The sequence below is a fragment of the Lepisosteus oculatus genome, chromosome 6 (assembly GCF_040954835.1).
Source record: "Lepisosteus oculatus isolate fLepOcu1 chromosome 6, fLepOcu1.hap2, whole genome shotgun sequence".
Lineage (NCBI taxonomy): Eukaryota > Metazoa > Chordata > Actinopteri > Semionotiformes > Lepisosteidae > Lepisosteus > Lepisosteus oculatus.
In genome coordinates, this window is record NC_090701.1 from 57,914,149 (window position 1) to 57,929,630 (window position 15,482).

At 39.9% G+C, this 15,482-nt stretch overlaps 1 protein-coding gene across 4 annotated transcripts in view; it reads left to right on the forward strand.

Moving 5' to 3' along the window:
• The first annotated feature begins 904 nt into the window (after positions 1–904).
• LOC102696521 (laminin subunit alpha-3) overlaps positions 905–15,482 on the forward strand; it is a 126,663-nt gene continuing 112,085 nt past the window's right edge. For all 4 annotated transcript variants that reach the window (XM_015353650.2, XM_015353649.2, XM_015353651.2 and 1 more), the window contains exons 1-2: positions 905–1,534; positions 4,094–4,246. In XM_015353650.2, coding sequence (XP_015209136.2) covers positions 1,262–1,534; positions 4,094–4,246 — 426 coding nt within the window. In that variant the 5' untranslated portion in view covers positions 905–1,261. The remainder of the gene's footprint in view (positions 1,535–4,093; positions 4,247–15,482) is intronic.

Consider the following 15,482-nt stretch of genomic DNA (forward strand, 5'->3'; position numbering starts at 1 on the left):
ACCAAATTGAGCCTTCTTTTATTCTCTTCTTCTCTAATCAATATATTTTAGAAATTGCTTTTGCCTGAAATTGATTGTATTTGCGCTGTATCTGAAGTGCAGCCCGTAGACCCAGGGTTTCTGAAACTTTAAACCTACGAGAAGTACTAACGCTTAATGCAAGGAAACATGAGAACATGTTACTTCTGTCGAGATTAGATTTTAATAGTTGGCATGGTTTCAGTACAGTTTAACTGAATAAGCCATCCAAAGGCTTATCTTGTTCACAGAATTCGAGGGAAAGGAAATAAAAGCAATTTGACTAATCTCTCGTGTTTGTGAAGGAGAACCTTTAAAGGAAAAAGCCTAGTATAATTTCTGATATTTTATTTGCATTTAAGGACTTGTTACATACAGTACGTTTTTTTTTACAGAAAACAAGTCTAAAAAAATTTGATAATGAAAATAATTTTAGCAATAAATAACAGTACGACTAAAATGTGACTAATTTACTAATTAAATTACAGTATAGTTGTCAAAATGGTTACTGCAAAGTCAAACGGTGATTCAAAATCATTTACTATATCGCCTCAGAACAGTACCAGTGAGGGCAACCACGCGTTGTTGTACAACAAAACCAATTAATAATCATTATAATGAATATTTTCTTAATACTAGATGTAACGGAAGTAAACTTCAGTAGTTAATGATAAAAATACGACCAAGTAAATTTTTAACCCAAAGTCTTTATTTAGTATGTTTTGTGAAAGACGTTTCATGCGTGCACTGATTTCTGGTTCTGCAAAAGTAAAGCTAATTTACACCCTGAAGTGTTTCCCAGCCGAATAAACATTTACACGCGTCCAGACGCAAACGCCAGGTGTGTGTGCGCGTTGGGGCACTGCGGTACACAGCACTCCACCTCAATAGCCGACAGAATATTGTTTCTTTACCACAGTGGTCTCGAATAGGCATGGACGCTGATACCCGATACTCCTGAGATGACACTTTGAAGGTGGATAAGACGCAACAGCGAATCTATTTTAAAAGCACCTTTTAAAGTTCCGGACTGGGGCGCAGTCCTTGGGCTCGAATCGCTCAAAGGCCCGGGTCCGGTTCGTGCGTCCGGACGGGCATGTGAGGTTCGGAGGGCGAGCGCTCTCCCTGCGGCGTGCGTGTGTGTGTGTGTGCGTGTGTGTGTGTGTGCGCTGCTCTTCAATGGAGCTCTGGTAACGGAGCGGTGCGCTCGGGGCTCCAGCACTGTCAAGGGAACATCAAGTTCATGTCAGACATGGCGAGGAGGACGAGGCGATCGACACCTGCCGCCCCGCTCTTCCCTTTATTTTTGGCTCTTCTCCACTCCGTGCGCGCTCAGCTCCCCGCGAACGAAGTGGCGGGGTTCAGTCTGCACCCTCCGTACTTCAACCTGGCGGAGGGGGCTCGGATCTCTGCCACGGCGACTTGCGGAGAGGATGAAGCTGGCAGGCCCAAGACCGAGCTCTACTGCAAGCTTGTGGGGGGACCAGCTGCGGGGCTGGCGAGCCAGACGATACAGGTATCGTTCAAAGCGTGCGGCGTTGCGTGACTGCGATTTCTCCAGCGGTAACGACATGTACTTTGTGCATGTACTGTACGTTTGACAGTTTTCATACTTCTTTTCCCTTCATGAATGAGGTACGCATCCGAAGTTTTTATTTTTTTATCGGTCATACGGTACAGTGCGCAGATACAGTAGGTGCCAATAGGTAAAGTTATGTCAACCAAGTGCGCGCTTCGACACCATTATTCACTGGGGAATGGTTTGTAGGAAAAGCAATTTATCTGCAAAACACGTTTTCATATTTGCTTGCAATGACTTATACATTGAGAGAATGGTTAGCGAGGTAACATTGTCCCGCGGTTAAATGTAGTCAGGATCTTTCTAAAATGAGAAACTTTGAGACTGAGAGATGATGTAGAGGCTTAGAAAGTTTTCATGTGAATACTTACCAATTGGTAACTTCATTGTTATTTAAAATATCAGTAAAAGGCTGTTCTAGAACAAGCACATCTGTCTGCATTCTAATGTACTAAATCTAGTATATTGAGGTCCTGTTTGAGAAACTGATTTGCATTTTAGTAATATTCTGACTATTAAAATGACACAATACACGAGAACAGTGGTCATTAAAATCAACGGTTCAATGCTTTTTAGAAAGTTAATTGCAGTTCTTGCAATTTTATCAGTTATTAGCATGAATGCGGTGAAGCTTTAAATATTTAAAATTTAGACTAGGCTTACAGTTCTTGTTTTAACATTTACATTCCTTTACTTATTATGTGCATAGCTCTCCAGAAACCTGTTTGAACCATTCCAACTTCACAAGAGTTAATTGAAAAGCATCTACTAACCTATATACCTAAAAAAAAATAGCTATAAATTAAATTCTAATGCTACACTGCTACATCAATTTGAAATAAAATCTCCTCAGACATATTGAATTAAAATTAAACGTCCTCAAGTCTCAAAGTATTGTATTATTTGCTTTTTACAACTGTCTAAATATAGTCATTACAATTTTGCAAAACCCAGAGAGGAGAGAGACCCATAGGCAATTTACAGCTGCCAAAATTTATCTCAAAATGAATTATCACTCTTAAATTCTATCAGAGTTTGTAGGTAAGATATACAGTACATTCTAAAATACTGCATACTGTGAGGCAAGTCCCTATATCTAATGTGTGGTGAGGTTCTGTTATACCATTAACCACTGTGCTGATTTTTCAAGTTATTTTTGTAAAGTCGCGGTTAAACTCACAGAATAATTGTGTGGTGGTTGTGGTTATTTGTCTCAAAGGTACAAAAGCCCATGATGAGTTACAGAAGTCTTTCTGCATTGTACTGATTCTGCACTGTGGAAGCTGAGACTTAGTTGACTCCTGACAATTACAACCAGTTACCAATTGTCAGCTCTCTTGCCAGTCAACTGAATGCCCATGGCCAAAAGGTGGTCATTTCTGAAGAACTGTCAGGGCTTTTTTCTGTAATTCGAATTTCAACTTATTAGGAGAGGAAGCTCTATCCATTACTCCATAGTGAGTGGTACACACTTGCTGTGTACAATTGATATTTGATATAGATATTAGTTTCTTTATTGATTATAATAATAATTGCTTACACTTATATGTACTCACCTCCACCACCACCAGTGTGCAGCCCCACCTGGATGATGCGACGGCAGCCATAGTGCACCAGAATGCTCCCCACACATCAGCTATCAGTGGGGAGGAGAGCAGAGTGATGAAGCCAATTCATAGAGGGGGATTATTAGGAGGCCATGATTGGTCCAATGGGAAATTTGGCCAGGACACCGGGGTAACGCCCCTACTCTTTTCTAGACACACCCTGGGATTTTTAATGACCACTGAGTGTCAGGACCTTTTACATCTCATCTGAAGGACGGCACCTGTTTACAGTATAGTGTCCCCGTCACTATGCTGGGGCATTAGGACCCACATGGACCGCAGGGTGAGCGCCCCCTGCTGGCTCCACTAACACCTCTTCCAGCAGCAGCCTTAGTTTTTCCCAGGAGGTCTCTCCTCCAGGTACTGACCAGGCTCACACCTGTTGAGCTCCAGTGGGCTGCCAGCTGTGAGTTGCAGAGTGATATGGCTGCTGGCATTTGTGTTACAAGGAGATTAAACCCTTTATTGTTGCATACTGCAAAAGTCTTATTTAAAGTTTGAATAAATGCCAGATACATTCTATTAACCATTCTCATACTATCTTCACCCGGAGAGCCCTATTCATTTTGTGCAAATAATTTGTAACCTGTTTTATGCAGAAATAATGATACTGCTGTGCATATTGCATATTATCGTTTAAACAGCAAAGAGCCCTCTAAATTCCCACCCCACTTTCTTTACACACAAAACCGTAGATATTTGTGACTGTCCTGTTGGCCTCATAGTCAGAGAGAATGCTACTGTACCTTACTGGTCTTTGAGTGAGGCCGGAGATCCATTTATTGCAAACGGAGACGTACAGTATATGCATGTTTCATGGATGCATGACTGTTTGTCACGGTGGAAAGTGATCAGAAATGTGATCAGAACTCTGCGCGTCCTGTTCCAGGGCCAGTTCTGCGGTTACTGCAATTCCCACGACCCCAGTACCGCCCACCCGGCGAGCAACGCTATCGACGGGACGGAGCGCTGGTGGCAGAGCCCCCCCCTCTCCAGCGGGCTGGAGTACAACGAAGTCAACGTCACGATGGACCTGGGCCAGGTGAGTGTGCCGGGGCGGGGCGCCCCCCTCTGGCCAGCGGCTCGCCGGAGCTGTGATGGCCGTGAAAGGGTCACACCGCGGTCGGGCGTGGAGCACCGACTCGGGAGGTCCTCTGTAGCTTGAACGAGAGACGCTTCCTTCGGGAGTTGCTTGGGTATTTTTGTAGTGATGTCAGTATTGGGAACAGTACAGTGTTTTCAAATTTTTTTCACCAAGGTTTTGAAATTAGGAGTCATTTTGATTTCTCCAGCATTACACGTGAGACATGCCACAGTACAAAATGCCTTTGATGTATGAGACAGTCAAAGGTTAAAATATCTACATGTTATGAGCTTCAAGTTTTTATTCAAGTCTGCTCCAGTGTTTCCTGCCATTATAACAGCCTGCAACTTACCTGTTATTAATACAGCTCATTTATAGAGAGAAGACACCAACCTTGTCATTTAGCAATGTTTTGATCAGTGTGATCAACGTGATTTGATCGATAGCTTGTCAAATAACGTTGGTGTCATTTAGGAAGTGGTCGAGTATCGTCTCACTCACTCAGTTGCATTAATAACAGTTGAGTTCTATCTTTAGAAACACAATCACAACAAGTAAATGTAAACTATGCAATATGAAGTATTGTAGCTGATCTATTAGCTCTTCTATTAGCTAATCACCTGCCTATTACCAATCCTTGTCAGGTGTTCAATGATGTTTGTCCTTCCCTACAGATCCTTAAAGCTAAAGAACTACAGTTTGTAAGACAAAATGGTTTTAATCTCTTAACAAAAATATTTCGTTAGAAGATCGCCATAGAATTGTTTCTGCAAACTGCCAGGAATGTGGAATGAAAAGAGTAGAAGGACCCAGATTATCTTAAGCTTTTGCCCAGCGGTTTCTGCTTGATAAAGTGCATGGTTGAGATTAGTGTTGTCCAAAGGCAGAGTATGACAATGTAGGGGTCTCAGGCAGAGGATGATGGGACGCTAGCAGTCGAAGGGGGTTCCTTGGCGCACGGGAGGTGTGAAGCTGTTGGCACTCGCAGCAGGACTGGAGCTGACATAACTCATGAAGCTGCACCTATTGCTCAGTTGCTCATTCAGGAAAAGAGAGCTGACCAGGGATGAGTGGATCAGCATCAGGATTTTAAACCTCTCACCTTGAAGCCAGTCTCAGATCTTCTCTCTGCTGGCCGTGCAGCTGCTAACTCCTGTTGGGAGAGGGGCAGTGGGTACCCGGCCAAAGGTCATCTCACACCTCACAGCATTCGTGTGGTGTGCAGTGAGAGCGGATCTCTGTACACATGCAATGTCTGTCGTTTTCTGTCTCGTGTTGTAACTGGCAGATAGAGTGACTCCTCTATAAATAGTGTATCGTTTCAGTCTCTATTTTTGCAGAGCTATTCGAGCAGTACTGTTTGAGATGTGATTGTTTGTTTATTTGGGAAATGTAATTACTGAATTATTGGGTGCTTAAAAAGGCCAGACCAAATCCTTCACAGAGTACTCTCAGAGCTCCGCAACCCATTTTTGGCACCAAATACCTCTTTTTGTCAGGCAGGCCTAAAAAGCTTTGCACAGCAAAACTTTTCAGAACGCAGACTGTTAAGAGCTGAACGTGAAGTGGCTTTGTGTCATTTTGTGTTTAGTTGTGGGGCTTAGCACTTCAGCAGTGAGAAAAACCAAACAAATGTTCCTCCTTTTTACTGGATGACTGTTTAACTGTTGTCCTTGAATGTGCGATGCTGAAATAACTCTGAGCTTTCATTGTTGTCTTCTGGGAAATAAAAAACAATCCGCAAAGCACCTCATAATGTCAAAATGAAGGAATGAATTTATTAATTCATTTACTCCTTTATTTTAGATGTTTAAAAAAGATGGGTGGGGGTGAAAGAGCCCCTGCAACATTGTGGTAGAGTTCTGTGAGCTTTAAGCCATTTGTGTAAAAAACAGTGCACTTGTCTGAAACAAAAAAGAAACATTCAAAGAAACCTAGGCTTAAAATCTACACTTCCGTATAAAAATATCTTGTCACTTAAATTCAAATTAAAATCCTTTTGACAGGTATTTAGTTAAGTGGATTTAGTTAAGGGACCTGTATTCTGAGATATGGCTGAGTCTGAGAAGATTCATTGGAAATAAACAGAATATTGTGGTTAAGTTTTATTTTACATGCACATGGTTGATTTATTGAGCTACATATCCTTTTTCATTATATACAGCTGAGACTTTACTGCGGAGAATAAACCTCATTGTCCATGGATTTTGGGTACAGTACAGGTTTACCATTTCAAAAGTGTATCTTGCAAAATTTCTAATGTCTTTTCTCTTCTAATGCAGAAAGCGTTTATGATAGAGTGGTCTATGACTATAGAAAAGTTAATTTACAAAATTGCAAGCAAGGTTTCCCATTTGTCCTTTCCAGATGTGGTATATGGCATTCTCACTCAATATGAGATACCCTTGTGCTACTAGGCTGTATGAAGTGTATACTGTATGTCTTCTACTAAGATACAAGGCAAAAAATAAAAAAATGTAATTTCTGTGCTCAGTGTAAGCCTTTAAAAACTCCAGCAAACTTGTATTTGTGTGTTAGATGTATTTAGTAGGGCTTCATGAATGCTGCATTGCTGCTGTGCAGAACTGTACTCTTTTCTCTTAAGGCCTGTATGGATTTTCATTGGGCTGAATTCTGTACTTGAAATAATTATGTACTGTAACTGGAATTCATTCAGTTATTATTAAATAGGCTTAGCCAAGGAAATGTTTGGAATATGTTACTGTATTTCAGACAAACTATTTATTGGGCCATGAATTGGGAAGAAACTTTCTATGCCAACTATACAATTGATTCTTATTATTAATATTTCTTTATTGTAAAAATGACTTTCAGGTTGTAAACCTATCAATTTTCTTTTATCGTGTGTCTCTTACATGAAATGTAAGATGATCAGTATTTTTGGCAATGTTTTTATTTCTTCTGCACTTTACCCTTACTTCTGTGAAAATAGATATTCAGTTATCCACTGCAGTGACTTTAGGATTTACCACATTTATGAAATGGTTGATCATCTGATGTTTTTAGGTAGCAAATTGTTGACTTTCAGTAGAATTAGCAAACAAAAATGTGTACAAATAGAGGTATGTAATGAAGCAATTGCAAATAAAAATGTCTTGCAAAAGCATGTACAAGACAGCTTATGAAATCACTAAGGTGTCTATCACTAGTATTTAAAAATGATTTACATGCTTTCTTCTAAATAAGTGATACACGCACGATACGATTGTGTCTTCACTTCTATTGTCAGAGGTTACGTTACTGTATGTAGGCCTCACTGTTTCAGATCTTTTTTTATGGCTGCAAATAGGAAGTATTTTGATTTTTCAGATTTTTGAAACAGTCTTCAGTGACACTGACTTCTGCTTTGTAAGGTATCTACTCCAGTTATACTTATTAGTTATTATAATTACTTGTTATAGTTATACCCACTGGCATGTGATAGCCCAGCGATAGAAGCTTGCTGCTTTCTGAAATGTGGACAAATTTAGCTCTTTCAGTACCAGTTGTTCCTGTGGAGTAATAACACATCGGTGTATGTGTGTGTGCATGTGGTGTTGTAATGCAAGTTCTTTTTTAGCTGTGGTTTTGGCAGGAGGCATCAGGAATGTCAGAGGTACCTGAGACAAGCAGATGCACAGATTCACTAAGGAGAGAGCTGCCGTAACCTGTCTCACATTTTTTCCCTAAAAAAATCTCAGCTGCCTTCCCCCCAGGATAAAAGGAGAATCGAGTGGAGAAATCTTTGAATTTTTCCAGGTGCATGTTTGCATGTTTACCTTTCCCATATTGAAGTGAGAGTGATGTATGGTTTTATTCAGTTTCCACAATGTAAAAGTAAAAATCAGTACGTTAGCTTGTATAATTTGCTAGATACAATTTTGAACAGTGGATCTTTTACATCATATCTCACTCCCTTGCAGAATCTGTGATTTTATTTTTCAGAAGCATGCTTAAAAAAACATGTGATAGATTTAAAAACAAAAAATAAAACGTGAATAGAATGCCAAATCTTGTCTGTTTTTTATTCTTTGCCACAAGAAGTGGTCGTTCTAGTAGTATCTCACATGAGAAAGGGAGATAGCAAGCTGACAGTTCAGGAATTCGAGGAATGAGGCATGCTCTGCATTTTTTTCAAAAAGCATTTTGATTCTTCATCCGCAATTAGTCAGGCGGAGGGTCTTGGTATTGCCACCTTTTAATATTGACTAACTTTTCATTGAGAGCCTGACATTTTGACAACGGGTTATTACAGGTAGCAAGGACTTATTCCAGCGAGACTGACCCTATGATTCTTGTGTTCTGGGCTTCAGTCTGTGATTGCAAGGATGTAAGAAAGCCTTGTTAGAGTGTCAGGCTTTTTGTTGGGGTGGGGGCGTGGGGTTTGAGTGTTAGTTTTTAATTAATGTGAGCATAAATAAAATAGCTTCTTTTGAGACTATATGACAGAGGGCTGATTTTAAGACCTATAATATGAATTGAATAAAAACTGTTTTTTTTAGACAAAGAACTAATATCTGTTTGACAGAAATAATTTATTGGAATTAGTCAAACAATGATCTCCCAATCCATTCCATTGCAGGATTTGTGTATAACCAGCTTTATCGTTGGTTTATTATCTATAAGTTGGTTGTACGTAATGCATTCTAATTTAATTATATATTTAAACAGCTGGTTGTATGAAAGACTTGCAATGAACTGGAAAATCTGGTGTTTGACAAAGCTTTATTATGTTAAGATTTACTTGCAAATAAATTCTGAAATGTGATTTATTAGGCATCTCTTAAACTATTGTGCCTCTGCTTGTTACAAATTTAGATCTGCATCTTCAGAGTAGTTTTATCAACTATTATCAAATAGCAAGGCCTTACATATGGAAATTACAAGTACTGTATGATTTTGAGTTGACTTTTTGTGAGAAAATATTTACATGGACAAGTTCCTCTATTGAATTCCCGATTGTGTCTTTTTTCTCTCCCCTTATGCTATTTCAGTAGTTAGTAGTTAGATACAACAGAGGGATGACTGGCCTAGCTGAGGGAACGGCAGCCCAGCCATGAGTATAAGGCTGTCCAAACCCTCCTCACTATTGTGAGGAATGAGCCAGGGAGCTGCTACATGGGTGCTGAGGCAGGGGGAGCATGTAAGATATACGTGAAGGGAAGTCCTGGGTGTGAGACTTATATATGTACAGTAAGTGAGCAGAAGTGTTCAGGGTGAGGATCTAACCTTCCTCCCAAGCTTGTGTTGTGTACGCCATTAATCAATCAAGGAGAAATTTGCACAAGCGTTTTTTGTGAATTGTAAGATCCAGTGACATAAATCCTCTAATTCCAGACTTACAAAAGTAATAGCTGTACCTGATTATTGAAAAATATAAATTGTGTATTGTTTACTTAATTTCTCTTTATGTTCCTTCTTCAGTGTGGCTTGCCTGACAATGTGAGGTTAACAAGTGAAAACCAAGCAGTCAGATTCATCTGGGAATTTAATGAAGGTTTTCATGAGTTGAAGCTTTGCTGGGAGGAGATTTATTGGGTTACTATTTGTTAGGAAGAACGGTTCTCTTTCTTTTACTTCATGTACCCAAAAGCATGCTGTATCATCAATGCTGTTAGCTATGGATTCAACTTCATCCAAATTTTTCTTTTTTAAAATTCTGACTAGAAATTGTCTGTCACACTCAGTCTCATCAGCATTCTGAACTTGAACTTGAACTTGAACTTTATTGCCATATGTAACCGGTACTGGTACAATGGAATTCTTACTTACAGAAAGTCTCTCGATTGTAAAACAAGTGTAAAAAAAAAAACAAAGTGCAAACAGTGCATCAAGACAATGTACAAACAAACAATAGACAATGTGCAAGTAAACATGCAGACAGTTTGAATGTAAACAATGACTGGAGACGTACAATAAATAAATTACAATGAGGTAGATGGTGATGGTGTGGGTGTGGTCTGAGGGGGATGGCTAAATGTGTTCGCCAGTCTCACTGCTTGTGGATAGAAGCTATTGAAGAATCTAGTGGTAAGTGTCCGTATGCTCTTATATCTCTTGCCTGAGGGCAGTGGGGTGAAGAGCTCATGCCCTGGGTGGTGACTGTCCTCTGTGATGGCCAGAATTCTACCACGGCAGCGGTCCTCATAGAGCTGTTTAATCTCGGTGAGACCGCAGCCGATGATCTTCTGGGCCATATTGACCATTCTCTGCAGTGCCTTTCTTTCTCGCGAAGAGGTGTTGCCATACCACACGGTGATCCCGTTGGTGAGGACGCCCTCGATAGTGCAGCGGTAGAAGTTCACCAACACATGTATTGGCACATGATATGTGCGCACCAATGTTTTCAAAGACTGAAATGAAGCATTATTTCTATATTTGTGCACGTTGCCTTGCACAAATTGCTAGATTTAAAATTGTAAATAGTCAAAGGAAGAAAGAGAAGAATGAGGCAGTGGCCTTGGTCATTTTGGGTAAAAGGATTTAAACAAATCACAAACTCTAGAGGCGAAGACCAAAACATGCAAGTTGTAACAACTGCCTTGGTCTTTGTGTCAAGTACTCAAATTGTAAATTGTGGTCAGAATAGTAAGTTGTACTACATTTAATGTAATATTAAAATAGTAATAATAAAATGCCACACACAGTAGCAGTGGAGTTGGTTTGTAAGGGCTGCAGTATGTGCAGTATTGGTTCATGCCGTATTTAAATGAGATCATGTGAGCTAACATTTGCCTTCTCATCTGTACTTATTTCTTTATAGACCACAGCAAGCCTGTCCAGACCTATTACACTGCTTTAAAGTTCAGGAAGGCTGGTGTGGAAACGTGCTGTAGTAGCCAAGAAGCTTTTTTGTATGAATTTATGGATGTCTGTGACTGAGATTGAAAGTAATAATCTCTTAACACCTTACACCTGTTCTGCAAGACGGACTTTTGTTTTTTTAAATTGATTTTAAATGTTACTTCTTTTGATGTGCGAGATTTTTATCGCAGAAACTTCTTAGCATACTGTGGCGCTACATCTGCCGCACATTCTCCCTCCCTTACATCATCCGCTGTGATACTTTCTGTGTGCTTCTCCTTGACTCAGCTGGCTCCTCTAGGTTTCTAATGTTGCAGTGACTCATTCTGTTCCTCTGTTTTGTCCACAATGTTTTGTGTTCAACAAAGTACTGCATTGTAAAAAATTGCTCTCCTACTGTGTTTTAAGGGGCAATTAGGCAATTTGTTAGTTTCACTTTTGCCTGTGCTTGCCCTCTTACTGCTTCTTCTGTTTCCTCAACCAAACTGATAAAGAGGACAGCAGTTCCATCGGCCAGCTCAGTGGAAAAATAGCTTTTTGTGATGAACAAGCTACTTCAGTTGGAGCCAGGCCTATATATTGTCAGCAGGCTCTTTGAAAAACAGTGTTGATGTGTGTGCAGCAAGCAATGGATTTATTGCTTTATTTTTAGAAAAACAAATACATTATATACATACTCAAGTGCATGCATATAAAAACCTACCGCCAGAAAGAATTATGTGTTGAAATGAAATCTGTGAGGGTGCCATTGTCTTGGCCTTATGAACTATGTTTTAAATGTTCTTGTCCTTCGCACCTCACTGGTGGAGCCAGGTGCCTAGAAAACGCTTCCTGGAGACACACTTGTTCTGATCACACTTTTAAATGGGGTGGTTCACCGCAGTATTGCTGTAGTATCTGTGCCTTGTTTTGTTTAGGTCGCCATGATTTATTATTGTGCTGTTTTAAGTGATTTGTGTTTATGCTGCTTGCGCTGCACTGTTTTTACAATTCATTAACTGTTTTGAATGTTACTTTGGATAAAGGTTTTGACCTTAATTACTTTTCTTTATTTTGACCTTAAACGCTGGTGCATTACTGTCAGCTGCAGCATCTCAAATCTTCATATCGTGGCTCATAACACACCAATACTATATATCATTTATCACCAACAAGTGTGATGGGGACCATTTAAGGTTTTAGATGATGAACTGTGAAAGGCACTTTGAAGGTCATTATTATCACTCACAAGAAAATGTCCTTGTGAGTAATTCTCCAGAAAACCGCTGTAGGCTGGGCTGCCATATGGCCAATGAAGAACACATCTGGCCTTGGAAAAGCAGATACCAACAGAACTGATAGTTCTCATTCTTCACTGCACGCTGTGGTGCTTCAAGCAGTGCCTGTATGAACCATGTCATCCTCGCCCTGCCAGAAGACACATGATGGCACTGAAGGAAATGCGGAGGATTCATTGCCCAAAGACAGTTTCAAAGGAGAGGAGGGCTCGGCACTTAACCCCTGTGGCAGTTAGTAGTCCGTTAGTCCAGGGATCTCATCCAGCTGCTCCTTGAGAGACTCCTGAGGATGGTCTTTAATGAAATGGATGGATTCAAATTCTTACGCAAAACTCCAGCTTCTACAGTCTTTGTTATTGAATGTTATTCTAACATTTTAAAAAACAGCACCGTATTGGAAAATTGATGTTTTTAATATATGAGAATTGGGTTTTTGAGTTTAATCCTAAACTTCATATTTAATTTCTATAATTTATAACCACTGTTCAGATATCTAAACACTACACCCGTATTTTTTTAATTTAAAACTTAGTGAAATGGGAAAATGAGGCTGCTGAGTTAAATCATAGATAAATCTGTTACTTTTCTACAGCTTTTAGCATCTGTATGACATACTTCAGAACCATCTCCCATGCTTTAGGGAAAAAATAACACCAACAAAAATGCCTGCAATTGAATTACAATAATAAGATATTACCTGAAAGCAACTTGCAAACCTTTTGTTTTGTACAGCCATGTACTTTAAACTGACTGGAAACAGTTTAAAGTACATGGTAGCAAAGTTATTTTAAACAAGTTACAACATCTTGCTCTACAGAAAGAAAATTCCACTGCTCGAGGAATAGCCCTGACTTCAGAAATGTCTGGGAAAAACCCGCCTGCACAAGCCACTTTGAAAATCTCAGAATGTAAAGATGTCAATCAGTTTTTAATTGCAGGATTTGTTTTTGTAAATTCTTTGATTTGTGTCTGCTTAAGATGTAGCATGCATCTTATATTTGTTAACTATGAAGAGATATATTTATGTACAAATTATCTCTTTACTGGTTTTGTCAAGTAGTTTTTTTCCAGTAGTTGTCTTTGTTCTTTGCGAAAAAAACACAAGAAGGACCTCTATGCTAGTTTCCTCTGAAGTATAAACTGTATTTTATATATAGTACTGTATATTCCGGATTTGTTGGTTTTCAGCATACTTTTGAAATCTTGGCGTAAAGCAAGAATTGCAGTGTATGAAGCATCAAGCTTTCCTTTGGAACAGGTCACACTGTCCAAGCAGGGTGTCCGAAATGTGAGAAAGCAAATACTATTGTCTGGTGTGTGCGACAATTAAGAATTATTTAAACAGCAGAAATCTGTGGGATTCAAATCAAAGAAAAATTCTCTCTATTGAATAGGGCCCAGAGTGAATGTAAGGTTAGTCAGGTCTGAAAAAGAACTAAGCAAGCTGGAAGCCTGATGAGGGGGGAACATAAGAAAAGCAACCATGTCCTTAGAGGCCTATGTCTAAATGCCAGAAGGATTACAAACAGCACACTGGACTAGCAAGTAATTATGACACTGCAGGAGCTACAGAAGCCAGGCTTACAGAGAGTAACACCACGAGGAAGAAAATATGAAGGTGGAATAGGCAAGACTAAAACAGAGGTGGGGAGGCTATATCAAAAATGGCATAGAGGCAGAATCACTTATAATAGTTGAAAAGAAATGCTTAGAATACACAGTCCGTGTGGTTCAAAATCTTCACAGATCAGACTCAAGGGCGAATGTTCAAGTGGTTTAGTGATGGGCCTCCTGAGTGGCTCAGCAGAGGTGCTCACCCAATGGCACGACCTGGGTGTTGCAGGTTTGAGCTGGGTCATGTGACTGGATGCCTGAGCAGGGTTCCCCAAGCACCGCCAAGGGAAGTGTGGGGATAGTTGGTCAGGGAGCTGTTGGTGAGGTGGCTGCCTCTCCCCAGGCAGTGCTGACCCTCCAGTGTGTGGTGTGTGGTGTGTGGTGTGTTAACAGGCGAATGGCTCACAGGAGGTGAGCTGGTAGAGTTTGCATGTATGTCTTTCTCCTCTCCTTTTTGTAGCCGTGAGCCAAGACTAAAAAAACACACCACATGCGATTTCAATACAGGGCATGTATTACAGTACAAAGCTGGTGAGTTTGGAAATTTGGAAATAAAATAAAACAGGAAAAAAACTCAGGCCTGATCACAACAATGCTGTGGTGTACAGTGCAATCAGGTCTGTATGTAGCAAGGACAGGATGGTGGTGTGATTTCTCTTTTTTTCACGTGGTCTGGAATACACCACAAATGGTTCACATAGTGATTGGCTGCTTTCTTACCCATCTGCAAGGGAAAGTGCTCACATTGATCTGATGTGAGAAGGATCTACGGATTTATAGAGTTGTCATCAACGGGATAGTGTGTGCAAACGATGATTGACAGAATGCTTGGATATTTGTACAGAGCTGAAATTGTGTCAAGTCATGTTCAAATTATACAATGCATTTGTTGAACCTCACTTGTTTATGTCACGTATCATAGCTGAACAGGCAAGTGAATCTTTTTAGTCTGGTACCAAAGAGGATTCCATGTTGTGCATATACTATTTTATTAGATTGATTGCATGTTTATACATATATTGTTTTATTAAATAGATAGGTAGAATTATCAGTTTCATATACTTTCCAAGGATAAATAGTGAAATACATTCAAAGAATAATGATTCATCTCCAATGAGATGCATCAAAAAAACTTTTTTGTTTGATGAAACTCAGAAAAGTTATTTTTCTCATTCACAGACAGGAAAGCTTTGCAGAGAGTGCACCTTGGGTGTGGGTGGGATTCTTTTTTAGTGACACACAGTTCACATCTGGCTCTCTGGGGGATGAACTCTGGCCAGAGTCCTCCTTGACTCTGCTGTCAGATGTCTGGACATGATTGTGCAGTCTTGTCAGGACCAGAAGCCCAGATTCAGAGACGATAGACTTTTCTGCAGGCAGAATTTTCAGGTCCCAACAGGCCGCAAAGGGTTAGGAAAGGGACAGTCAGAATTAATAGAACATTTAGAAAGATGACTTCCCCTCATGTGTAATAGGTCTACATGTGTTTCAGACTGCAC